This window comes from Marmota monax, unplaced genomic scaffold (genome assembly GCF_021218885.2).
Source record: "Marmota monax isolate L192 unplaced genomic scaffold, Marmota_monax_Labrador192_F-V1.1 WCK01_AAM20220418_F8-fsc00232, whole genome shotgun sequence".
In the NCBI taxonomy this organism is placed as follows: Eukaryota; Metazoa; Chordata; class Mammalia; order Rodentia; family Sciuridae; genus Marmota; species Marmota monax.
In genome coordinates, this window is record NW_026695232.1 from 2,093,740 (window position 1) to 2,119,373 (window position 25,634).

Sequence of the window (25,634 nt, forward strand, 5' to 3'; positions counted from 1 at the left end):
CCTTGGTGAGAACTCTAATCACACTGAATGGAATTGTTAAATTGATCCCCCTGAGAACTTCTGGACAGTCTGGTCTTAGTCACATACAAATTCTCAGCATCTGTTCCAATACTTGGCACCTGGTGTAACAAATTAAATCGAACAAAATAAAAGCAAGTACAGAACGTGCTTTGGGTAGCAGAGTGCTTCCTGGATACACAACTGAAAACTAGGCCAAGACAACCAGGAAACCGGGTGGCGAAGCTGAGCTGTGTGAGGCACCCATGATCCGCAGTTGTTCAGAGCAAGATCTGAGGACCGTGTGTTTCCAACCTTCGTGTCACCCTGGCCATCCTGTTCTGTGTCGGTTCTGCCTAATTTCCTCTTTCTTGCCTCTGTTGCTCAGAAGGGTCCACATAGATCAATCTGTTGAGTCTGCTCCTTTCTTAAAGCACCAAAGGCTGTGATATCTGTTATTGTGTGTGTGTGTGTGTGTGTGTGTGTGTGTGTGTGAGAGAGAGAGAGAGAGAGAGAGAGAGAGAGATGTGTGTGTGGGAGAGAATGCATGTATGTATACACATGTGTATGGATTCCAGCCTGAACTATCAGAAATAGATCTGAATGTGCGCGCTTAAAGAATTGTGTGAATGAGGGGAAAGGGGGGATCAACACGGAATGAATAATAAACAGTTATCGTATACTGAATGTTTCCCAATGCCAGGATTTCTATTTAATCCTTGCAACCACCCTGTGAAGTGCAGCCACCATTATTATTCCTATTTTGTATGTGAGTTAAGTGAGGCAAAGAGAGACAGACTGGATCATGTGCACTTTGGGGAAGTGGGAGGGCTGTGATCTGTAGGTCTTAAACATTTGCCTTAATCCAGAGTCAGTACTGTGAGCACAGTAGTCTTAAAATATTCTAAGAAGCCACATTAACACTAACCTGGTCTTACAAAGATGTCTCTGAAGGGAAAATAGAATGAAATGCTTGTTTTGCCCTGATATTGTGTGTGTGTGTGTGTGTGTGTGTGTATGCACATATACACCTGCACTGCTGGGGTTTTCTCCTTCAGGATTTAACTCCCAAGGATCACTATAGGCAAGATATTTCTTTGGATTTTGACTTAATCTCAAGGACCTCATTGATTTTCCACCTTGAGTATCTGGGAAGATTTGGCTGTCCCCTTCTTGGGTTTTATACACCTGACCTTGGGCAGTGCTAATAGCCTGTTGCTCAAGTTCCAACCTAACAGTTCCAACTAATAAGTGTTTACTGCTGATCTTCTTTAAAAAAATGCTATCCTTTGCATAACTGAAAAACAAAAATGATAAGAATTGGTTCCTGACCCCACCCCAAAACACTATCTGCCACCCCAAAAACCCTCATAATCCTAGTGGAAAGACTGGCTATTTACAAAAGAACTGTTAATCAACAATGTGAAGCTGTGGGTGATGTGAGCCCTTGAGAGCTTTCTGTTCCTTCACTGGGGAGGGCTGTATGTACACACCTGCCATGTAGCCTTCTCTCCTGGGTTACTTTCACTACCAGCCCCCTCTCTATTGATTTCCAGGTTCTCTATGTTCAATCTCTGGGGTAAGGAAATCCTTCATTTAAATTTCTTATCATCCCTCTTTATCCACAGGATTTTCCTACATCTTTATCCTGGATATACATTTTTTTTTTCCTGTAGGACTTCAAAGAGGTAATCAACCCAGAATTTAACTCTGTATTTTAAGAAAAATGAAAACCACATTTCTCATTGGAGAATACATGGGTTCTGGCTCTAGGCTAGCTGTCAGTTTTGGTCCTCTTAGCTGAGAGGTCAGCTGGAGAAGAAGCCCCACCTGAAACAGGCAATGTCAGTCTGTTCTCCTAACCATGTCAAGGGGAGCACCAATGAGCTTGGTCCCTGGCTTGTGAGGGCTCGCCTCAGTATTTGAGGATTGGAAGTTATAAACAAATATTTTCACAGGGTGCGTCCAGAACTGAGTTGTCAAGGTCACTGTGGTGTAAACAGAACTCATGGTGTCAGTGTGTCCTGGTGTCTGGGCTCAAGTGTCCTTTCTTGGCAGCATCTATAAAGAACACAGAGCATGCTGTGACCTCTACTGCTGATATTGGGGCTGCTCATCCAGCAGCTTAGTGAAATCTCTAGATTTGTTTCCATTTCATACAAGTTGCTTTGAAAGTAGAGCTAGGCTTGCATTTTCTGTGGATTGCACCTTTGCCTAGTGTGCTTTGCTCCTCTGCTTGAAACTGACCTATATTCCTCTGATTCATTAGTTCCACCCAAGGAAGTAGTGCCAGGTACGCACGGGGAATCTCAATTCTTCCATTTTCTTTCACAGGTGCTGGTAAAAACACGCAGACAGATCCAAAGCTGTCTTTGAAAAAGTTTCTATGATGAACCTACAAAAAGATAAATAAATGAGTGTTAGTAGCACTTTCTTCTTGACACACCCGATTTTTTTGGATGATAACATGGATCTTCCCTCCCTCCACATTGCCATGATATGGGTCAGAAGTATTGAGTGACTGTTAGGATAAAAAAACAAAACGAACTCCTCCATATTAAACAAGTATTAGACTTTTTCTTGTTTTTTAATGGGAATGTCAATGGAAATACAGTATAGCATATGATACCAGTATACATGTACTGTTTCATGGCTTTGGAAATTTTCTTTTTTTGTAAGTAGGCATCAGGCTAATTCATCTTCAGAGTTTTTATCTGGCTTCAAAATCAGTGGCTTGTCATTAGCAAACTTCACTTACTAGTTTTAGTCAAGTCTGAGCTGCACAATGGTTGAATTGGTGACCATTATATTTGTTTAACTGCTGTAAAGTAAGTTTGCAACAATAGATGCTTGCACTTAAATAGGCCTGCAGAGCGTTGGGGCCCTATCAATCATGCAGAGATTTCCCTCCTGCTGTCTCCTCTGATGGACAATTCTGCTGATGTGGATATTCAAAAAGGAGGGATCAGGAAGAACAGATGATGGATAAAGACAATCTTCTGTCTTGAGAGGAAATCGGAGAAATCCTTTTAAGGAATTTCTTTGTCATGGTGTCAGAAGATTAATTATGCTCGTGTGAGAACAGCTTTCTCATTGGGTGAAAAGAGACATTATCCTTCTGACTTGTGACAGAAGATTTTCAAAGAGAGTTAAAGATTTCAGCTACTCTGAAATCTTCTTATTCTGTTGTCTTCATAGAATCCTCCAAGACCCTTGGATTACATCCATGACATTGTGATGTTCAAGGAGTCACTAATGAATCAGGCCTCTTTGTTTCAAACAACCCCCTCCACTTGTTCCTCATGCAGATCTCTTCAGGGGCCTTAATACCTGAGTTCAGCTTTTAAAATTATATAATCATAGACTAGGTGAGACTTATTACAAGCCAGTAATGGTATCTTGTAGTCATAGGAAAGAATGAGATACCACAGTACTACCAAAAACTGGTAGCAGGTCAGTAACACAATTTTTAACAAGGCAAATAATTTTATAATCTGAGAAGATATTCTTTAAAAGTTCAATTCTCAATTGTATAAATTAATCTAGTCGACAATAGTGATAATGTGGAAAATACATTACTTATGGTTACTCTGAGTGTAATGAACCTATTCAGAAAAGCCTTTAAAAGTTACAAATAGAGTACATTACATAAAACATAGGAATAGTAAAGTTGCTTCAAATAGTTTTATTTTCCAGCTAACTGAAATTCAAGTTTCTTAAAATTAGTTATTTTAGTAAAAAATTTTTTTCTAACATACATTAGTTAATACTCTGCCTTTTAAATAATGCACACTGATTGACTCAGAGTCATAATTTTATAAAGCTCCTCGATCGTGCTGCTTTGAAATACAATGATATTCTCAGGGACTGTTAAAGTCCTTAGTGAAGGGTTATTTGCCTCTACATTATGTGGCCTGAGCAGCCATATTTTTATTTTATTGTCATTTTCTCTAGAAACGAAGTCTCTTCCCTTTAGGTGAGTTGTCATTTCTCCCTGGGATCTGGGTCATGATACTGGTAAACTGCTATTTTGCTTTATACCTAAGGATGAGCTTGTACCTCCCATACAAGACAGTTCCAGTTTCTTTGATTATTCCACTGTAAAAATTCATTTTTTCTTTCATGTCTAGGTACTTGACTGTCTCTCTGAGCTAGGTACTAGAGGTCTCTCAGTACTTTACGTCTATAAGGAAGCATACTGTCCACACCCCCATGCACATATATCTGGGATCATGGGCTAATTATGTTCAATATTAATACTGTGTATAATGTTTTGGGTTAGTGATTCTGAATATAGATCACCAGTGGCACTCTCTTAACATCAGTGTTTTGAGACAAGGTTTGCAGCAGCTGTACCTCCACTTCTGTCCCTGCTTTTCCCAAGGACCCAGTGAAATGATAGCTACACCTTGGTTTTAAATAAAATTAACTGTTGATTTTATGGGAAAAATTCATTAAAGTGGGCATTAAATATTAGCTGACATTAGTAACCATTTTGTAATGACTGTAGTACCTGAAGGGCCAGATTCAGACTTTTTATGAAAATTCATGGCCAAGACCAAGTAAGTGAAAAGTCTTTCTTTCTTTCTTTCTTTTTTAAATTTTTTTGAGAGGTGGTGTTGCTTTGTTACTCAGGCTAGTCTCAAACTCTTGGGCTCAAGTGATTCCCTTGCTTTGGCCCTCCAACTAGCTAGGACTACAGGAGTGAGCTACCACTCCCAGTTTCAAATCTTACTTTAATTCACATTTGATAGTCATATTTAGATAAGGAGATTTAAGTCTTAAATTTAGAATTCTTGAGCATTCAACGTGATCTAAACTTTAATATATTACCAATTCTATTTCTAGTGTTTTTTTTTTGAAGATGATAAACCAAAGAGATGATTTTCACAAAATACATGACATTTTTAAGAATTAATTACAGGAAATTAATTTACAGGAAAATAATAGTCCAGAGGGTAAGTTCAATCCCTTTTCTCCTTCCTTTATGGAAAAGGAAGTGATGATCCTGTTGCATTTTGTCTTGCTGGAAAAATGCATCCCATTATGATCCTCTTGCACTTTTAGCAGCATAAATTGACCTTTAAGAGAGTTGTGATTAAAACTGAAGGTAATTCATCTCAGTAACATAGAGTGTTTTAAGAGAAAAACAGTTACTAATTAATTAAAAAAAATTAGCCAGTTATAGAAAATGTTTCTCTCTGTTTTTCTGACCCTGCCATCCAAAGAGAACAATCAATTTATCACCCACTGGCTGCATGAATTCAATGAAAAAGAACTTTGGGTTTTCTCCTTTCTAAACCCTTGCTGAGTTTTTCTGGCAGCACATAAAAGTGGGTCATTTGTACCTAAAATACTTTGCCAATGCTCCATTAATCTTAGTGATCATGTTCTCACTTTCCCTGTAATAAGCAGGAGAAGGGGTTATTATGGAGAAAGAAGAGGATGTCCCATTTTTAAAATGGATGTGTAAATGTAGAATCAGAGAAGGTTATTTAATATTTTGTAGCCTGGTTAATAATGAATACATGATTGAAATATCAGTGACTGCGTGGTATATTTTTGAAATGCAACAATGTATTGTTTATTTTTTATATTTATTAGTAGCATATCATACCTTCAGCATTAAGAGGAATGTTTCAACACTATAAAAAAAAAAGATAGTGTGTCTTTGGGCATATATCAAGAATGTCTTCATTCTAGAAACAGATGGTTTGTCAGACCAAAAATAATATGAAAAGAGAGATGAATCAAGGACAAAAGATATTTTTCTTTGGTGATTTTTTTTTTAAATGTGGAAGCTTTATCATTCCACTTCTACATAATGATTAAAATGGAAAATAAGCACCTAAGACCTAAGAGTTTCTCAGCTTCTGGATATTGAAACAAATTTTCTGAAGACCTTGATTATAGTCTCTATATAAAGTGTTTGCATTTCTTAAAAATAATCTTCTTAATAAACTGTTCTCTATCTGAACAGTGAGAGGATGCCAGAAGGACAAGGCTGCATTGACCTTCTCTCTTGGTCTCTGTTATTGGCTGATTTCAAAGGTTAAACTAGATGAAATGTAATCATTCGTGACTGAGTCCTTTCCAGATCCCTCTGGAAACTGCAGTAGCCAACTTTGTTCATTTGTTAAGAAATAGAAGTCATGCCCTGGACAGTTTGGAATGGGAAGCAGCCACTGTCTCTTTCCTTCTTACTTATATAAACGAACTAAATGGAAAAATAAACTACTTCCTCACCTCTGGTACAAAGCTTCGTCTTTTGTTGAAAGTTCACACACTCCCTTCATCGTGCTTGTTCATGTAAGGTGGGTGTCTCCCCTCCTTCTGTGAGGTGACTTGTGTAAGTACCTTAAGGAAAGTCCTGACTGCTTTATCAGTAATCCACTAGCATCCTTATAGAACAAACAAAATAAAATGAGGACAACGTCAGATGACATTCAACCTAGCCTTCCACATATCTGTTAGAATAAAGCAACAGGGTAATTATGAAGTGAGAAAACTTGAATAACCAAATAAATTCTACTGGGTCCCACTTACATCAAGTGAGATTATACTTATTCCTGTGTGTGCACTCTACTTAATGTTACTCACTTTGCAATTTATATAGTAATTCCTTTCCCTTAATGGCATATACATCTCACAACAGATGTCACAGGCAGCAGTGCTGTGATTTCTGAGGCACATGGGCATTTACTGAACACCAGGATGCTGCTAGTAATCAAAATTTATCTTTTTTTTTTTTCAAAATTTATCTTTGCAGACTCTCCATATGTCTGTTTATTATTTCACCCTTCTCTGCTCTAGACCACGTTCTCAGAACATCCCTGTTTTTAGGCATCCCTTCTCTAGTGAAATGCTTTAGCAATTGGTATTCAGTAATATAACTTTTCGGTGTATTTTTTTTTTTTCATAAATGGGGATGTCAGGTATCATTTGCAGGCTCCTGTAGTTCAGAATGCCGCAGACCAGATGCTTCTCATTACATAGTTGAATACAGTATTCTTTAGGAACATAGACCCTTCATGCAAACAAGATCCCATTATTCCTGAAAGCTTGGTAGAAGCCATTTGTGGGGGAAAAGTGGAATACAAAGACTAGAGGAATTTTTTCTTTCTTTGGATGCTAAGAATCATGTTTCATCCAATAATTTTGTGAGGATGATGTTTACCATAAAACCATTGGAAATTTTTTTGTTTATTCTTAGGGTTTCAAAATTTTAGATTTTATAGTTTAAAACTTAGTCAACTGATAATCATTTGTATTATTTTTTATATGAACTTGTTCCTTGCTGAGAGGAAAGTTAAAGGCCAAATGCTATAGTCATTCAGGGAAGGCTGGATACAACGATAATCCCAGGAACAGGTTGCTATCATCAGGGCACAGTGGTCTTTCTAACTCTTCCATGCTGTTAGGACCTCCTTTGAGGAATTCCTCTGTGCACTTTGTGAACAGATCCACAGGATGGCAAGGGGCTTATCAGGCACCATGACTGGCTTATTTGCATTTTCCAAAGGAGAAGATTGAAACAATCAACTATCCAATCTGAAAGTTGGACAGTAAGGGTTATTTTTCTTTTTTCTCTCTTTTTTTCCTCCTTTATTTTAGATGTGTCTGGCTAATCCTTACAAATAAGCATCCCATTTAATAATCTCACTGGGCATTGTAAGTGCATGCCTGTAGTCCCAGCAACTCAGGAGACTGAGGCAGAAGGATTACAAGTTTGAGGCCAGCCATGGCATCTTAGTGAGGCCCTAAGCAACTTAGTGAGACCCTGTCTCAAAATAAAAAATATAAAAAAGGCTGGGAATGTAGCTCAGTGTCAAAGTACCCTGGGTTCAATTCCCAGTAAAATACATAAATATTTTTTTTAATTTTATCTTTCTTTTAAAAATCCAAATAAATAGTTTTAAAACTCATAGGTCACAGCATCATCTTGGGTTAATGTACCTATTTGCTAAATCTTGCAACATTTCTGGGGTATCCAAAAATTCAGATTCCCAAGTTCTTCCCTAGACCCCTTGCCTAAGAAATTTCTGGAAGAGAGGATAAGGAATCTACGTAAAAATATTCTTTAGGAGGTTCTTTATGCAGTCCTTGAACCAGATTTTGTGAAAAACGCTGATCTAAATGATTCTGAATTTCAAAGCTGTCTCACCAGCCACATTGATCTCATCATGAAAAACCAGTAGTAATTCCAACCAGATTTTCTATTTTGTTACCTTCAGGTCAGATATATCTGTGGTGCACAGTTGCTGGGACAAATGAGAACATGCGTTCTATCCTTCCTCGCTACAACTTGTGATTTATCATTCAGCCCTTTTATCATCCTGCCATCACCACCACCGTCAGACCAGAGCCCATTCGGGGCACCCTGCTTACGGGGCTGACCCACTCCACCTCACTGGTCTGTTGGTTATCTTCAGCCATAACTATGATCACTATATCTCCATGGTGTTTCTTCCCAGGATTCTCCTGCATTTCTTCACTTTGTACTAAAAAAAAAAAGGAAAAAAGAAAAAGAAAGAACAATTTTCTTCCAACTTATGCCATCAGCCCACTTACCTTGATTACTTTTCACCAAAGATTTTCTCAAGGTAGGTGATAGAATGAGAGGTTATAAGGGAGAGTAAAGATCATATCTGTGGATTAAAAATTGTCCTTTTGGGTTAAGATTTCCCCCCACCCTCCAATGTGTGGGATTGAACCCAGAATCTTGTGTATGCTGAGCATGCACCTGGAATAAGTTTTAAATTTATCTTATTAGGAATTTGAGGGTGTAGCTCAGTGGTAGAGCATGGGTGAGGCCCTGGATTCAATCTCTAGCACAGGAATAAAGAAAGGAAGGGAGTGAGGGAGGGGGTCGTAGAGGAAGGGGAGAGAGAGAGGGAACTTGAAGTCTAGAAAAGACAAACAGTAGTCAGAATTATAGAATTATGTAAGAGGAGACTAGGAATCTTATGTTCTTTTAGTCTGACTTCTCTGGTAGACCAGGAATAACAATTTTTTTTTTTTCATATTTAAACCAATTATCTTTGGCAGACTGACCTCAGAAGTTTTTAAGTAGGTATTTTTTGCAGTATGTATAAGTAAACTCAAGTTTATCCAACCTTTCCTTAATTAGTTCTCCTTTGATTTTTAGCTAACAATTTTGATTGCAGTTTGGACCATTTCACAGAATCTTTTCTGTGACCATAGGGAATACGCTGTGTTTAGTTTGAAGAGCACAAGATACAGAGTTTAAGGGATGCAGGTAGAATCTCAGCACTAGTAACTTTCTTGAACAAGTCATTCAGCCTTTGGAGTCTGTTTTCTTGTGTCATCAGTGCTAGCGTGTTTATCTCCGAATGCTATTGTGAGGACCCGAATGAAGCAAAGTGTTATCCAAGCTCCCAGTGCAGATCGGAGATGTTATTTAGAAATTTTTGGTTAATTTAGAAGTTGGTTGCATCCAAAGGCAATTAGGAAAGCTCTCTCAACCTTAGACTAAGATAATATTTGGTACGTGTATTATTTTTATAAGCGTTTCTTTGACCCACCTAAAACAATGACATTCTTATGTAGACCTAGAACCTAGAATGGTGTAATCGTATTTACGCTTTCATTCTCATTGCCTTCTGAAGTGGACGCTTTGTTGACAAGCCTCAAATGCGACTTACCTCTCTAGCAGTTACCCTACTAAGCGGTATGGGTTTGTTTGTTTATCTATTTTTCCCCCTTTGTGTGTTTTTAGGATCTCTCTCAGTTTAAGTCATGCTCTCCACCCCAACCCCATAGGACATGATGATATAGGAGATCATTGTGGTCCCATTACCATAACCCTTCAAATAGCAGTAAAATAGAATAAACATTGGTTCTAGAGTAAGACATATGCATTTGAGTAGCAGTTTGGCTACTTATGAGCATGGTTGTCTGATAAAGATTAACTGAGATAATATAAACAATAAAACTCTAGAAGGTGTAAAAGAATTGTTCTTTCTATGGATAGGGATCTCTATAGGGAAGGGTATCAACATTTATTGCATGCTTCATGTACATTACCTTCTCTCTGAGGTAGGAGAGAGTCTCATTTCACAGATCATGAGCCTCAAGTCACATGATTATAAAGGAGTGGAGCTCGATTTGCCACACTACCTGTCTTCCTGCTTTCAGAGCAGCACAGGTTGCGTGATTCTTGGCCCTGCCTCCTCTTGCCTGCGGAGAGAAAGAGTAGTTGAGAAAATGGAAGGAGACACTCCATGTTGCAGTCAGCAAATAAAGAACCATCAGATTTCATAGGATAGGTTTCTGCAACTTGTCTGTGTGACAAAACTGAAGACCAGAGAGGCCATAGAACTGGTCAGGGTTTCTTTCATGGTGAGTTTGCAATGGGCAAGGGGGTGGCTGTACCCCTCATTTGCAATCCACTTGAAATGTGGCTCAGCCACAAGTCCCTTTATCTCCGTGCTTCCCTTTCCCTCTCCACCAATGTGATTGACTTACCATTTTTAAACCTATAGGGGCGATGAATCCAAAAGAGCTTTTTGGAGTTTAGACTCACAGAACTTTCTCGGTGTTTTTCCACTTGAACACAAATGAAGTCAAATTTTCACCTGCCCTGAAAGCCCCAGGTGACACCAGCTGGTTAGGCAAGCCGTGAACTGTTGTGGCAGTGTAAGCCCTGTTGTCACCCTGTTAGTTTGAAGAAGCAATGGGCTTGCCTTTCAAAGGAAAGTGGGAAAATGGAGCTACTTTTGTTCTTTGTAAGGGATGATTATTACAGTCAAATGAAAGTGAGGAAGTATGATGAGAAATTAATTCTTGGAAAAGAAAAATTGCAAGGAAAGGTTCTCATTATTACACCTAAATTTTGACTTTTAAGCTTTGGGGACTATTTAAATTATCTAAACCATTTTTTTTTTTTTGCCTGTGTGCAATACATTGGTAAAACTTCAGACTGATGGTTCCCACATCTGATAATGGGTGGGATGCTGATCCACCTACTATTACACATCTTAGAATTACATTTGGAGAAGTTTGAGTTTTTTTCTAGTTTGTACTTAAGCTAGCCCTCTTGAGTAGAGTTGGTAAAGCTAAAACGATGTGGGCAATACATTTTAAAGTCATTACAGACTTTAAAATGTTAGGAAGTTTAAAAATAAAAAATGAAAAAAGGCCAGTATGTCTGGCTCATGAATTTTGGTCATGAACATGATACATCAGGAACTATGCTTAGATTTTTGTTATTCTAGGCCTCATTGCCTCAAACACAATTTAGATGAAATTATTTTTGTAAATAATTACTCTTAAGCACCTGATGATCTAATGAGGACAATTTCTTAATGTGTCAATACGAATTCTTTGTATCTTATTTGAATCTTTTGTTGTTTTAAGCTAATCTGCTTTAGGGTTCTCAAATCCAGGCAGTTTACAAAGCAGATTCTAGCAATGGCATTCATTTGGAATGCTGCCTTTTGTTTACTAGCTTTACCGGGCCCTCACTGCTTCCTTTGGTCATCTGGTGTCTTCACTAATGTGATTTGTACTCCTTGGCTCTGCAGGTAGCCATGAGCCTTTATAAGTGGGTTTACAATGAGACTCACCACCCTGGCTGCTAATGAAGGGAGCCCCAGGGATTTTTTTTTTTCCCCATATGTCTTCCAAAAGAGTGGAGGAAAATTGAGCTCTAGATTTGTTAGTTCTCCTTGTTTTCAATTAATTGCATTTAAACAATTGGTGTACTAACTGTGATGCAAAAATATAAATATTTTTTGTTTAGGAATCAGAATGTCACCTGCCAGCCCTGTATGCTAATCACTGGGATTGTTTATTTTTGAACCTGGAAAGAATAAAGTAGAGTCTCTGTTTAAACTCAACCAGTTGGCATTTTACCTTCATCTGATTTTGTCCTTCAGGAAACTTTCAATCAATTTGGTTGTTTAAAAAGGGGGTGGGGCTTGCATTCTGGTACTATCCTTGATATTTAGCATTCCTTAATTTTGACTAAGTCACTGACACTCCTGGTTTCTCATGTGAAAAAAAAAGAGTTTTTTTTTTTAACAAGATGCATATGAGAGCCACATTTCATATTCTTCCTGCTTTCTTTTCTTTTTACTCCTAAAGTAATCTAAGGTGTTCCTTCACTGGATGGGTAAACCTACCACTGAAAAGCAAACTTACATCTGACAAAATGTTTTAACCAGCAGTCAAACCAGTAGCTAAATATTAAATGTGGTCTTCATTAGAGAAGTGATATACTTTGTAGATTAGAATCCAGTTTTACAGAGAAACGAATTCTCCATTTCCAGTAGGGAAGCCAGGTTTTCAATGTTTGTCATAAGGCCTTGGTTTCAGATATAGTTTATAGGTAACCATTATTTGGATTTTAGAACAAGAAAGGACATCAGCAATCATTGGGTTCAATCCTTTAAATTTTACCAGTGAGGATTCAAGAGGCCCAGAGATACTTAGTAGCTTATTTATGGTCACAGAATTTATAGAGCTGCCGGTAGAGCCCCAGCTCCAAAGAAAAGTGGGCATATACTATGGTAGAGTTAATCTAACTACCTCTTAATGTAAAACAGAGAGTGAACGGTTGAAAGAGAGACTGCTAATTCCATGTCTGAAAACTTAAAATCACTGCTTGAGAGTTGGTTTCTTTTTCTGTTGAGGATACCAGATTAAAGTCAATCCCACCCCACAAGTGTTTCGTGAGGATACCCTGTGTGTGGAACCCTGCACTGGGGTGATCTTGCAAAGATGTTGAAGCCACAGTTCCTCCTTTCAAAGAGTTCACAGTCTAACCTGGAGAGGAGACAAATGTGAATTGCTGGGAATGAAAATGACAAACAAACGGAGGATTCCAAAGTTCAAAGGGAAGATGGACTTAGATAGGATGATATAGGATGAATGTTTAATAACAGGTCAAATTCATGGTGCTCTGAGAGCTCACAGGCAATGTTTTAAATCAGGCTGGGGGAAAAAAGAAAAGGAACTGGTAAATTAAAATTTGGGCTAGCATTCCTATTCTTGGTGATTGCTATTGGATAAAATCCCTCATCCTTGCAAATTGATGTCACTATAAATTCATTGTCCTTAATCCTAAGTACCACTTAATTATATCTTTGTGCTTGCAAAGATCTGCTTTTTCTCTAATCACTTACTTCAGATCTCTTCTCCTCTCTTCAAGCCTGTACCCCATTGTCCCAATCTCAGCAGGCTGCTCCTCTCCCTCTTAGGAGCCCCTGAAGAATCCTAGTAATTGCCTTGATTTTAGCCGGCCCCCAGGTACTAATGAGTACCTGGAGATAAAGCCAGAAGTGCTTTATCTCCAACCAGGGCTCTCCCTTGAACTTCAGATTCATCTATCAAATTACTGCTGGGTGTCCCATTTGGATGTTTCACAGCCATTTCAAAATCAGTATGTCTCCTCTTTCTGCCACCTTGGAGCCCGTGGAGGCCTGCTGGGAGACTGTGGTGCAAAGCCATTTTTTTGCTGGCTATAAAGCAGGGTCTTTGGAACCAAAGGGAGCACACTACTCTTCTAAAAATTGAAGGTGTTTATGCCAGAGATGAAACCGAGTTCTCCTTGGGCAAGAGATGTGCTTATGTGTGCAAAGCAGAAAACCACACAGTGACTCCTGGTGGCAAACCAAACAAAACCAGAGTCATCTGGGGGAAGGTAACGCATGCCCGTGGAAACAGTGGCATGGTTCAGGCCAAATTCCAAAGCAACCTTCCTGCTAAGGCCATTGGACACAGAATCCGTGTGATGCTGTCTTCCTCAAGGATTTAAACTAATGGAAAATAAATGAAGATGGATTTGTGCTCTTGGGGAAAAGAAAAAAAAACAGTACGTCTAAAAACCAAATGACTCACCTTTCATCTAAAACCTCACCTTCTTCCTCAAAGCACCTCAATCAGAGAAGGTACCATCCTACACCCCAATTTGCATTTTTTAAAAACTACCCTGGCTGGTATATGCTGAATGCAGAAATTATATACAATTAGGAGACTGCAATAATCCAAGTCAGTGCACTGTCTGTCATAGTTTTTTTTTTTAAATTTGTTCTATTTAGTTATATATAACAGTAGAATCTGTTTTGATATAACAATAAAAGCATGGAATATATCATGGTTTAGTTTAGACCCCAGATCTCTCCTTCCCCTTCCCTTTCCTCACCTCCTGCTCCCTTCCCTCTATTGATCTTTCTGCCATTTACCCACAGTTTTTTTTTTTTTTAATTAATTTCTTGTGGATGTACTCGAGGGTGAGATTCACTGTGGTATATTCATGTATGTACTTAGGAAAGTTTATGTTAGATTCATTCTACTGTCTTTCCTTTTCCCATTCCCTCTCCCTTCCCTTCAATCCCCATTGTCTACTCCACTGAACTTTTATTCTTCCTCCCCCTTTATTGTGGGTTAGTTTCCACATATCAGTGAAAACATTTGACTTCTGGTTTGGGGGGATTGGCTTATTTCACTGAGCATGATGGTAGCCAGTTCCATCCATTTGCTGGCAAATGTCATAAAGTCATTCTTTATGGCCGAGTAACATTCCATTGTGTATATACCACATTTTCTTTATCTGTTTCTCTGTTGAAGGGTACTTAGGTTGGCTCCGTAGCTTAGCTATTGTAAATTATGCTGCTATAAACACTGATGTGGCTGCATTACTATGGTATGCTTATTTATATAAATTCTTTGGATACATACCAAGTAGTGGGATAACTGGGTCAAATGGTGATTCCATCCCTAATTTTTTGAGGAATCTCCATACTGCTTTCCAGAGAGGTTGCACCAATTTACAGTCCTACCAACAATGTATGAATGTACCCTTTTCCCCACATCCTCACCAACATTCATTGTTTCTTGTTTTCTTGATAATTGCCATTCTGACTACAGTAAGATGAAATCTCAATGTGGTTTTAGTTTGAATTTCTCTAATTGCTATCGATGTTGAACATTTTTTCATATATTTGTTTACTGTTCATATTTCTTCTTTTGAGAAGTGTCTGTTTAGTTTCTTTGCCCATTTATTTATTGGGTTATTTTTTGAAGGGGGTGTTGTTTTTTGAGTTCTTTGTATATTCTGGATATTAATGTCCAATCTGAGGTACAGGTGGCAAAGATTTTCTCCCACTCTGTAGGCTTTCTCTTTATGCTTTCGATTGTTTTCTTTGCTGTAAAGAAGCTTTTTAATTTGATGCCATCACATTTATTGATTTTTGATTTTACTTCTTATGCTTTAGAATTCTTGTTAAGGAAGTCAGTTCCTGTGATGATATGTTGGAGTGTTGGACCTATATTTTTTTTAGCAGGTGTAGGGTTTCTGGTCTAATTCTCAGGTTCACTTAGATTGTTTGTGAGAGATAGGGTTTAAATTTCATTCTACTATATATGAATTTCCAGTTTTCCCAGCACTGTTTGTTGAAGAGGCTATCTTTTCTCCAATTTATGTTTTTGGCACCTTTGTCTAATACGAGATGACTGTATTCATGTGGGTCTGTCTCTGTGTCTTCTATTCTGTTTCATTTGTCTTCATGTCTGTTTTGGTGCCAACACCATGCTGTTTTTGTTACTATAGCTCTGTAGTATAATTTAAGGTCTGGTATTGTGATGCCTCCTGCTTCACTTTATTAACATGTTGGATATAATTGCATGAGAGTTATCATGGTCAAGTGATTTAAAGCATGTGTTTGCAGTAAGGTGGGTCTGTTTTTAGTTCCTGGCACCACCACTTATCAGGTAGTTATGTAATCTTCAGCAAATCTTGTCTGAGTTATTTTGTCTGAAAAATAGAGACAATAACAGTATTTATACGACATTCCTGGGGATTAAATAAGATGTAGGAGGTGAAGCATTGGTAACTTGAGTCCTTAACTAAGATCTGTAAGTGCAGAGACCATTTCCAGTTTGTTCACTTTTGTGTCTTTAGGACCTGATGCAAAGAAGGCACTTAGTGAATATTTACTATTTGTTGGATCAGTAATTGAGATAGTGAGTGCCTGGATTAAGCCACTAATGATGGAGATGGACAAAACAAAATTCAAGGTAGAGACTCGGGTTTTTCCTTCACTTCTCCATGTCATCAGTCACTCCTACTGATTCAGTCCCTAAATATGACTCGGGTTCATCCCGTCCTCTGTATTCCTGCTGTAACTGCACCCATGATCTCTCACCAGGACTACTATGTAAAGTACATGAACATTGTCCCTGCATCCCATCTGCTCTTTATGAGTGTCTTCCAGACTAGTATTGAAGGAATCTCTTCAAAGCTGAAATGGGAACATGTCATTCTTTTGCTTAATGCCTTTGTATGGCTACTTTGGATTTATAGGATCGAGTCTCTCAACTCCTAATACCTGTGCATACATTTCCATCTTCCCTTCCTACCCTTCCCTTTGTCACACCCAGGAGCTTAGTAATGCCAGGTTGGTTAGAGTCTCATCTTCAGAACATACTGTGCTCTTTCTTTCTTTTTTTGAACATTATAAATTAATGCATTTTATTATATTGACATTAAATTATTTAAGATTACATAGCATTATTACATAATACATAAATTTTTAAAAAAATGATAGTTATTTTAAGTGATACAGAGTAAGCATTTGAAAAAAAATTTAATATCTCTTTATGAAAAAGCACTTTATCACACTAGGAATCGAGCAGGACATCCTTCATCTAATAAAGAGTATCTATAAAAGAACTCTGGTCAATATATTTAGTGATAAAAAGAGGAAAATGTGGGGCTGGGGTTGTGGCTCAGTGGTAGAGTGCTCTCCTAGCATGCACAAGGCACTGGGTTTGAGCCTCAGCACCACATAAATATAAAATAAAGATATTGTTTCCACCTGAAACTTCAGAATAAATATTTTTTAAAAAAAGAGGAAAATGCTACTTTGGGGACTAAAATGAGACAATAATGACATAGATCATGTGCTTGCATACATAAAAAAAACTACGGGTAAATTATAAAAATCAGTACAAATGTTCAATAAGTTTGATTTTAAATAGTCAATAGGCAAAAATCAACTTAAATGTATAAGAATAAAATTTTATAATTTTATATATATATATATATATATATATATATATATATATAGAGAGAGAGAGAGAGAGAGAGAGAGAGAGAGAGAGAGATTTTTTTAAAAAAAAAGATACAAATTTTTAAGGCATAAAAAGTGAAGGTAGAACCCAGGTATCATCAGAAAGGTTACAAATAGAAAGCCCCTATCCAATTCCCTTAGAGAGATACCAACTGAACAGTATTCAGTCCACTCTGCCTGTAGGAGAACTCCCAAATCCGTCACAGCAGCCCAGGCAAGCTCAAAACTAAACACAGCAGGTGAGTAAAACTTTTTCATGGGTGATGGTTGTTCCTTCAAGCCAACAATCCAATTTTCTTCTGGGGCAGCATTTACAAAATGAACAACCAACCCATGGCTTCTCCCTTCAGAGAAAAACAGAAGAGTGGAACACACTGATAATTTTCCAGCTTGGGAGGAAACTTCCAGAGAAATTATTTTTTTCTGTTTTCACCTGACTTCTGTCATCTGAAGGAACGGGCACATCCGGGGGCACCTGAAGACAAGCTCAGTGCTAACTGGCAATGCAAGAGAGCCTGCAGTCATACTGTGCTATTTCATATCTTCATGATTTTAAGAGTTTTTGCTTATTCTTACTCTTCTAACATCCTTCTTTCTGTACCAATTACCTTTGTCTGCAAATGGCAGGAAACACTAGACTAGAAGTTAGACGTTTCTGTCTTTCCCTCATAAAGTTAGGAGGTGATGTCAAAGGCCACTGAAGTATCTTGGCTACCATCAGGGCTTGAGTCTTGTGGTTCTGTTATCAATGTGTGACGTCCATCTTTGTTCCTCTCTCAATTTTCTACCCTCTCTAGGATCTGATTCCTTTAATCATCTCCTCTTTTCTGTTTCTCTGATGTTGTCTGATTCTCAGATGTTGTCTCCGTTTCTCCAGAGTTGCTACATTCTCTGAGCTTTGATAGTACTTTGTTCTTACTTCTGTTGGACACTTACTCATTTAGGGATCTGCCCTAACTTCTAGACTGGGATCCCTTTGAGAGTAGGGATGGTCTTTATCATCATTCCTAGTATAGTCATAGTTTCTGTGTAAATCAATGAATAAAGTTATGAAATCAGGGAATCTGGGTAACTTTTGCTCTAATCATAATGAGTTTTGTTTTGAACATATAAATTTTGGACATGTTGTGTTGACATATTGAAATTGAGGAGCTAGCAGAACACAAAAGTGATGTTCTGTAGACATTTCTAATTTGGGAGCAGAAACTCAGAAAATATTTTATAGTTAATGATGGAGATGTAGGGGTCACCAGGAAAGACAAGAAGAAACAGCTGTTTGAATCACGTTTTTCAGGAGTGGACTAAACACAAGTGATAGAACCTTTATAGGAGGTAGAGAAAGGGCTGATAGTGGAAGTTGAGGCTCCTGCCTTCTACTTCAAACCCATCTTTTTGGTTCTTCTCTTCCACTGTATGGAGATAGGAGGAGTAGAGTCTGGGTTTCTTCCGCTTTTAATAGCAAGAGAGAATGGGCAGGGTGGAAAATGTGTTTTGTTCTTCTTACAAGATAATCAATAAACTGACAAAGCTTAAGAATTTCTTTTTTAAATTAAAAAAAAATCTTTGGTGATTCTATTTATTAGATAGTTTTTTTAAAAAAAAATTCACATATCTTTCCCTCTATTCTACTTCATTGCTTTCTTAGGGCCCCTAGGAAATATAATACTAGTTCATATAGATTTTTTATGTAAGATAACTTAGCTAAAGTGAGTTCTGTGTTTCTATACAACTGTTTAACATGTTATAAATTGTAAGTCTAGTTGCATAAAAATAAAAGCTGGGGGTTGGGTTGCTCAATGGTAGAGTACTTGTCTGGCATGTGCAAGACCCTAGTCCCACTGTATAAATAAATATTAAAACTGCATAGAAAAATGACAATGAACAGCATAAGCACATTTAAAAGTCAAAGCTTCTGGCAAAATTAAGGAAAATGTTGCAACTTGAAGCCAGAAAATAAAATTCCTTAATATATAAAGAGCTCCTATAAATCAATAATGACACCAACAATCAGAAAAATGAAGAATGACCATTTCAGGAAAAAAAATATAGGGGCTTTTAAATATCTGAAAAAATATTTTATTTCATTCATGAGAGAAATTAATATTAGAACTACATTGAGGTATCATTTTTCATTTGTCAGATTGGCAAAGATCCAAAGATAAATAATATTCTACATTGATAAAGGTTGGGGCATATATAAATTGCTAATGGGAGTAAAAATCATTTCAATCCTTATGGAGGGCAGTTTGGCGATATTTAACAAAATTAAAACTGAATATTTTCTTTGACTCAGCAATTTCATTTCTAAGAAATTTAACCAACAAGTGCAGAATTGTTGTGTATTAATGCAGGATTGATTATTATATTACCTTTAGAAATAACAAAAATTGGAAACCAAGTGTTCATCATTAAGGGATGACTTTAAAATAATTGTGGTATATACATGTCAGTGGATTCTTTGAAGCCATGAAACAGAATAAGAAATATCTTCATGCACTTGTATAGAAAGATCTCCCTTTTTTTCCCTTCTTCTTTTTTATGGTGCTGGGGATTGAACCCAGGGCCTTGTGCATGTTAGGCAAATGCTCTACCACTGAGTTATACCCCCAGCCCTCCAAAATAATTTAATTTAAAGTAAGGTGCAAAACAGTGTATCTGTTTTGTCCTTGCTTATACATACATATTATAAAAATATAATGGATATATTTTAAACAAAATAATAAAAGTGGTTTCCTGTGAGGGGAGATTGTAGGACAAAGGTTTAAAGGAACACTTTTTAGTATCTTTCCTACTTCTAGATTTTTTGAATAATTATGTTTTTCTCACTTCATTCATTATATTTTTGAAATATATCTATACTTTTAATTGACACATAATAATTATACCTATTTATGGGGTTCCATGTGACATTATCCATGTGACATTTCCATATAAGTATGCAACATGTAATAATCAGAGCAGAGTAATTGGCATATCTGTCACCTAAGACATTTGTCATTTCTTTGTTTGGATTTGGAAATGTCCAGAATCCTCTCAACTTCTAGAGTTTTTAATCAGGTAAATATATCATCTATCTGAAAACATTAAAAGGAAGAAAATTTTTAAATATTTAAAATAGAAATATTTAGTTTTAACAGCTACAGAGACACGATTTCCCTAGTGATTCAATATAGGTAGGTTTTACATTGCAAATAGTTTAATGATATTTTTGTTTCTGAAGTGCCAACCGTATGTCCCCAGAACAATGCTACATGATGTGGAGTTATAAGGAGAAAGCTAAAATGAGCAAAGTAAGAAAAGGGTTAAGACTGGCTGAAAGTCAAGCAAGGGAGTGAGATAGACCACTTGAACAAGGGCACAGAAATGGATGTGGGCTAATTTTTGGAGGAGATCAATAAAATCAAGTTGATAGCAAAAGATCTGTGTGATGAAGATCAGCTTAAATAGGTACAGAAAGATAATGAATAAAAGTTTTCAAACACTACAGTGTATAATTTGTGTTTTATTGTAGGGACTATGAGTTCTGGACTACTTCCTGTATCATCATGGAAAGTTCTTCTGAAGCTACATAAACAGGCTGTTATGCATAAATTTAAAAGATTCACTAGCTTATGATAGTAAAAATGATATATGAAGGCATAGTGAAATCAAGTTGTAATATTTATTTACAGTCTTTACTATGTGAACATTCATAAACTGTATTTGTCACTGTACACTTACCTAATAAACTTACTGACGTGAAAGGTATTGTCAAAGGAGAAAGTCGGGTTTTACAACATCAGATGTGCAAAGTCAGTAAGATTAGTAATAATAAAGATATAGGTTTTCACTAAGTTTTCAGTGTGCTTAGATTTTTAAAGAAACAACTTCATTGTAGAAATTTGGGAAACAAAGATAAAACCTAAAGGAAACAAATATCCCATAATCATTTTACCCGTTATAATGTGATTTATATCTTTATTCCTTTATCTTATTCGGTTATTTTTATGTTTTTTCCTTCAAATGGGACAACATTGCTTTTATAACATTTTCCATTTCATACATTATGAATATGTTTATATGTCAAAAATATACTTCTTGTGGGGTGTGGTGGTACATGCCTGTAATCCCAGTGGCTCTGAAGGCTGAGGCAGGGTGATCAGGAGTTCAAAGCCAGCCTCAGCAATCCTGAGTGCTATACAAAAAAACCCCGTCTCTAAATAAAATACAAAAAAGGGCTGGGATATGGCTCAGTGGTCGAGTGCCCCTGAGTTCAACCCCTAGTACCCCTGCCCCCGACAAAAAATACACTTCATATAGTATTGTACTTGTGTACACTTCATATAGTATTGGATTTGTGTTAATGAGTCAGCGTTTACAAGGTACATGGGTAGCAGTTATCACTGTTAATATATGTGCTTAACCATTTTTCTGTTGTTGGACTATTATGTTGTTCTCAAGGTTGGGGGTATTAATGTTTTACTTTATTGTATTCATAATAAACATTAACTCTATTAGAAACATTTTTCTTAATTGATCATTTATTAATTTTTTTGTTTTCAATGTTTAACATTACAAAAAAAGCTTTATGTTTTTACTACTCAGTTTTTTCTGTCTTCTCCTTTGTGATTATAGTCTAAGAAAACTAATCTCTCACTATGATAGCACAATAAATATTGATATTGGATATTATAAATATCAGTACAAAACAATTCTTTTTTGTGTGGGATTAGACCTAGGGCAAGTGCTCTACCACTGAGGTGCATCATCAGGCCTTTTTAAAAATTATCTTACTTTGAGATAGTCTTGCTAAGTTGCCCAGGCTGGCTTTGAACTTGTGATTCTCCTGCCTCAGTCTCCCAAGTAGCTGGAATTACAGATATGTGCCACCATGCCAGGCAATAAATAATTAATTCTATTTCCTCTTAGTTTTTATATGATTGATATGGATGGGCATATAAATATATTTGGGTATAGACATTTAAATTTAATCTATTATTCTCTCTGGAATTTATTTTAGGTGTTCTTAATGGTTACTTTTTAAATTATTGATCATTATTACAGAATCATTAAATGAATAATTTATCCTTTTGTAAAAAAAAATTTTTAGTTGTAGATGTACACAACACCTTTATTTTATTTATTTATTTTTTTGTGGTACTGAGGATTTGAATCCAGTGCCTCACAGGCAGGAGGCAAGTGCTCTGCCACTGAGCCACAATCCCAGCCCTAATCTGTCCTTTTTATCATATTATAATGCCTCAATGTTAATAGTCTTTTTGGACTGTAATCAATGAGCTTCCCATATTTTTTGCCAGCCCTATACAATAAATTACTGAGTTATTCAGAGAATATTTTTGAGTGCTACTATGTTGAAGAATATCAAAGTGGATGCTGTGATTTCAGTAATTGGCCCAAAAAACATAGTTCCTGCTTTCATGGAGCTTCGAATCTAATAGGGAAGACAAACTTAAATTACTCATACAGATTTTTATGTAGGATAAAATTGAGTTTATTGTTAAGAAGGAAGTGAACAAGGTTCCCTGAGAGCAGAACTTGCTTGAGTTGAAATCTAAAGATGAAAAAAATTTAGTGGACAAAAGTAAAAGATGAAGTGGGTGCTTTTGCGGGCAGAGGGAATTTCAGTGTTGCTGGAGCAGGGGGTTAAGAAAGAAAAAATGCAGGATAAGACTGGAGAATGGGCAGGCATACTAGGGATATTAATTTTTATCCTGAGGACAAGGTAAAATCTCAAAAGGTTTTTAGCAAAGGATTGACAAGATTTTATTTGCAGTGTAATGCAAAGAAGTGACTGAAGGTGCCAAGAGGAGTTAAGGAGAGCACTTAGGCACGTTAGCATTAACTCTTGGGAAGAGGCCTTAGTTGGTACCCAAGGCCTTTCCTTGGAGCTGCTTGAAGTCCCTATAGCATGTCTTTCCCTCAGTGCAAGTAATCTAAGAGATCAAGGCAGAAACTGCTGTATCTCCTGTGACCTTGGAAATCACACATTGTGTCTCGTTGAGTATTTTACTAATCATGCTTGGCAGTATCACTAGTGTCTTGTGAGTTCTCAATATGTTTTAGGTTAGCCATCTTGATAGGTGTTTAGTGATATCTCTTGTGTTTTTTGTGTTGTTTTTGTTTTGTGGTGCTGAGGATTAAACCCAAGGTCTTGTGCATACGAGGCAAGCAATCTATCGGTGCTTGAGCGATATCCCCAGCCCTCTCTTGTGTTTTTAATTTGCATTTCACTAATAAGTCAGTCCTGAATCAATGTGGGAGGAGCTTACAGCAAGTGAGAATCACAAGGGACCATCTGGTCACCACAGATTAAACCCAGTCTCCAGCACTTACTTGCAGATTTTAATGACCAAAAACTCTTTCTTCATAATATGGTTTAATATGTGGTTCTGATTCACCTCCCCTTATAACATTTTTATAAAGAATATTTTTCTTGTCTTTTTATAATCTTCCTTATGAAATTAGAGATGTTTTAGTAGAGCTCCACAAGAGCTCTACTGATCTTTTCCTTAGAATTGTGTTGTTTATTATTTTGTCTGAGAAATACATAGTTTATTATGATTAGACTTCTCTTTAATTAGCCAAGCATATTTCTCTATGTATGCAAATTTTCATTTAAATCACCTAATGAAGTTTGGTAATACAAAAAGAATGTTATCGTTTATGTGTCATTAGGATTCTTAGGTATCAGGGTTAGGATTGTAGCTCATTGGTAGCCTAGCATGTGAAAGGCCCTGGGTTTGATCCCCAGGAGCACTGTGGAGAAGGAGATGATTCCTAGGTATTATTTTTGTGGTTGTTGCTGTGATTGTGATCACTTCCCTTTTTTCATAACCACCATGGTAATATATCTATATCTATATGCACACATACATATATAATATAAAAATGTATGTTTCCATATATATATATGTGTGTGTGTGTGTGTATATACTGTGATGTTTTGAAATATGTATACATTGTAGAATGGCTCAATCAAGCAACTTAGCATATCTGTCACCTCATTTTTTTTTAAAGAGGAGAGAGAGAGAGAATTTTTTTAATATTTATTTTTTAGTTTTCGATGGACACAACATCTTTATTTTATTTTTATGTGGTGCTGAGGATCGAACCCAGGGCCTCACGCATGCAAGGCAAGCACTCTACCACTGAGCTACAACCTCAGCCCAGGAAAATTTAATTATTTTCAGATTGAGGTTAACAGTGGGTAACTGGAACTGCAAAAAGTGAAACTATGGATAAGGGAAGATACTGACAACCACTGATTGAACTACTGGATCATACAGTAGTTCTTATTTGAATTTTTTGAGGAACCTGCATAATGTTTCCTATAATGACTATATTAGTTTACTGTCCCACCAGCAGTATGCAAGGGTTCAATTTGATCACATCCTCTTCAACACTTGATATCTTTCACCTTTTTGATAATAGGTGTGAGGTGGTATCTCATTGTGGTTTTAATTTGCATTTCCTTGGTGATTAGTGATTGATATTGAGCATTTCACATACCTGTTGGTCATTTGTATGTCTTCTTTTAAGAAATATCTATTCAATTTCTTTGCCCATTTTTTAGTCAAATTGTTTTCTTGCTATTTTTTCTTTCTCTTTCTTTCTTTCTTTTTTTTCAGATCCTCATATATTGTGAGTTAATTCCTCATTAAATGTATGGTTTGCTGGACACAGTGGCACACACTTGTAATCCCAAAGGCTGAGGCAGGAAGATCGTGAGTTCAAAGCCAGCCTCAGCAACAGAAAGGTGCTAAGCAACTCAGTGAGACCCTGTCTCTAAATAAAATAAAAAATAGGACCGGGGATGTGGCTCAGTGGTCGAGTGTCCCTGAGTTCAATTCTTGGTACCAAAAATTAAAGAAGTATGGTTTAACAAATATTTTCCCATTCTATAGGTTGTATCTTCACTCTCTTGATTGGTTTATTTGCTGTGCAAAGGCTTTTTAGTTTAATATAATTCCATTTGCCAACTTCTGCTTTTGTTACCTATGCTTTTGGAGTCATATCCAAAAAAACTGTTGCCCAGACCATTGTCTGGGAACTTTTCCTCTATGTTTTCTTCTAGTAGTTTCACAGTTTCAGATCATACACTTGAGTTTTTAACCCATTTTGAGTTGATTTTTGTATATGATGTGAAATAAAAGTCTAATTTCGTGTTATTTTTATTGGTTGCATGGGGATATCCAATTTTCCCAGAACTATTTATTGAAGAAACTGTCCTTTCTTCATTGTGTATTCTTGGAATCTTTGTTGAAAATCAATTGGTGGTAAATGTATAAATTTATTTCTTTTTTTTAAAGATTTTTTTAAAGTTTTCAATGGGCCTTTAGTTTATTTATTTACATGTGGTCCTGAGAATCAAACCCAGTGCCTCACACGTTAGGCAAGCACTCTACCACTGAGCTACAACTCCAGCCCCATAGATTCATTTCTGAGCTCTCTATTTAGTTCCATTGGCTTATTTTTATATCAGTGTGTTTGTTTTTATGTCAGTACCATGCTGTTTGGATTATTACAGCTTTGCAGTCAATT

General features: G+C 36.7%; 2 protein-coding genes across 7 annotated transcripts in view; both read left to right on the top strand.

Moving 5' to 3' along the window:
- Window positions 1-25,634, top strand: part of Greb1l (GREB1 like retinoic acid receptor coactivator) — a 264,690-nt gene that overhangs the window by 92,407 nt on the left and 146,649 nt on the right. The gene's annotated exons all lie outside the window — the stretch shown is intronic.
- On the top strand, window positions 10,084-16,413 carry LOC124088776 (large ribosomal subunit protein eL33-like). The gene is made up of 2 exons (XM_058577091.1): window positions 10,084-10,165; window positions 13,341-16,413. The coding sequence occupies exons 1-2, from the start codon at window positions 10,084-10,086 to the stop codon at window positions 13,775-13,777; spliced, it is 519 nt and encodes a 172-aa protein (XP_058433074.1). The 3' UTR covers window positions 13,778-16,413.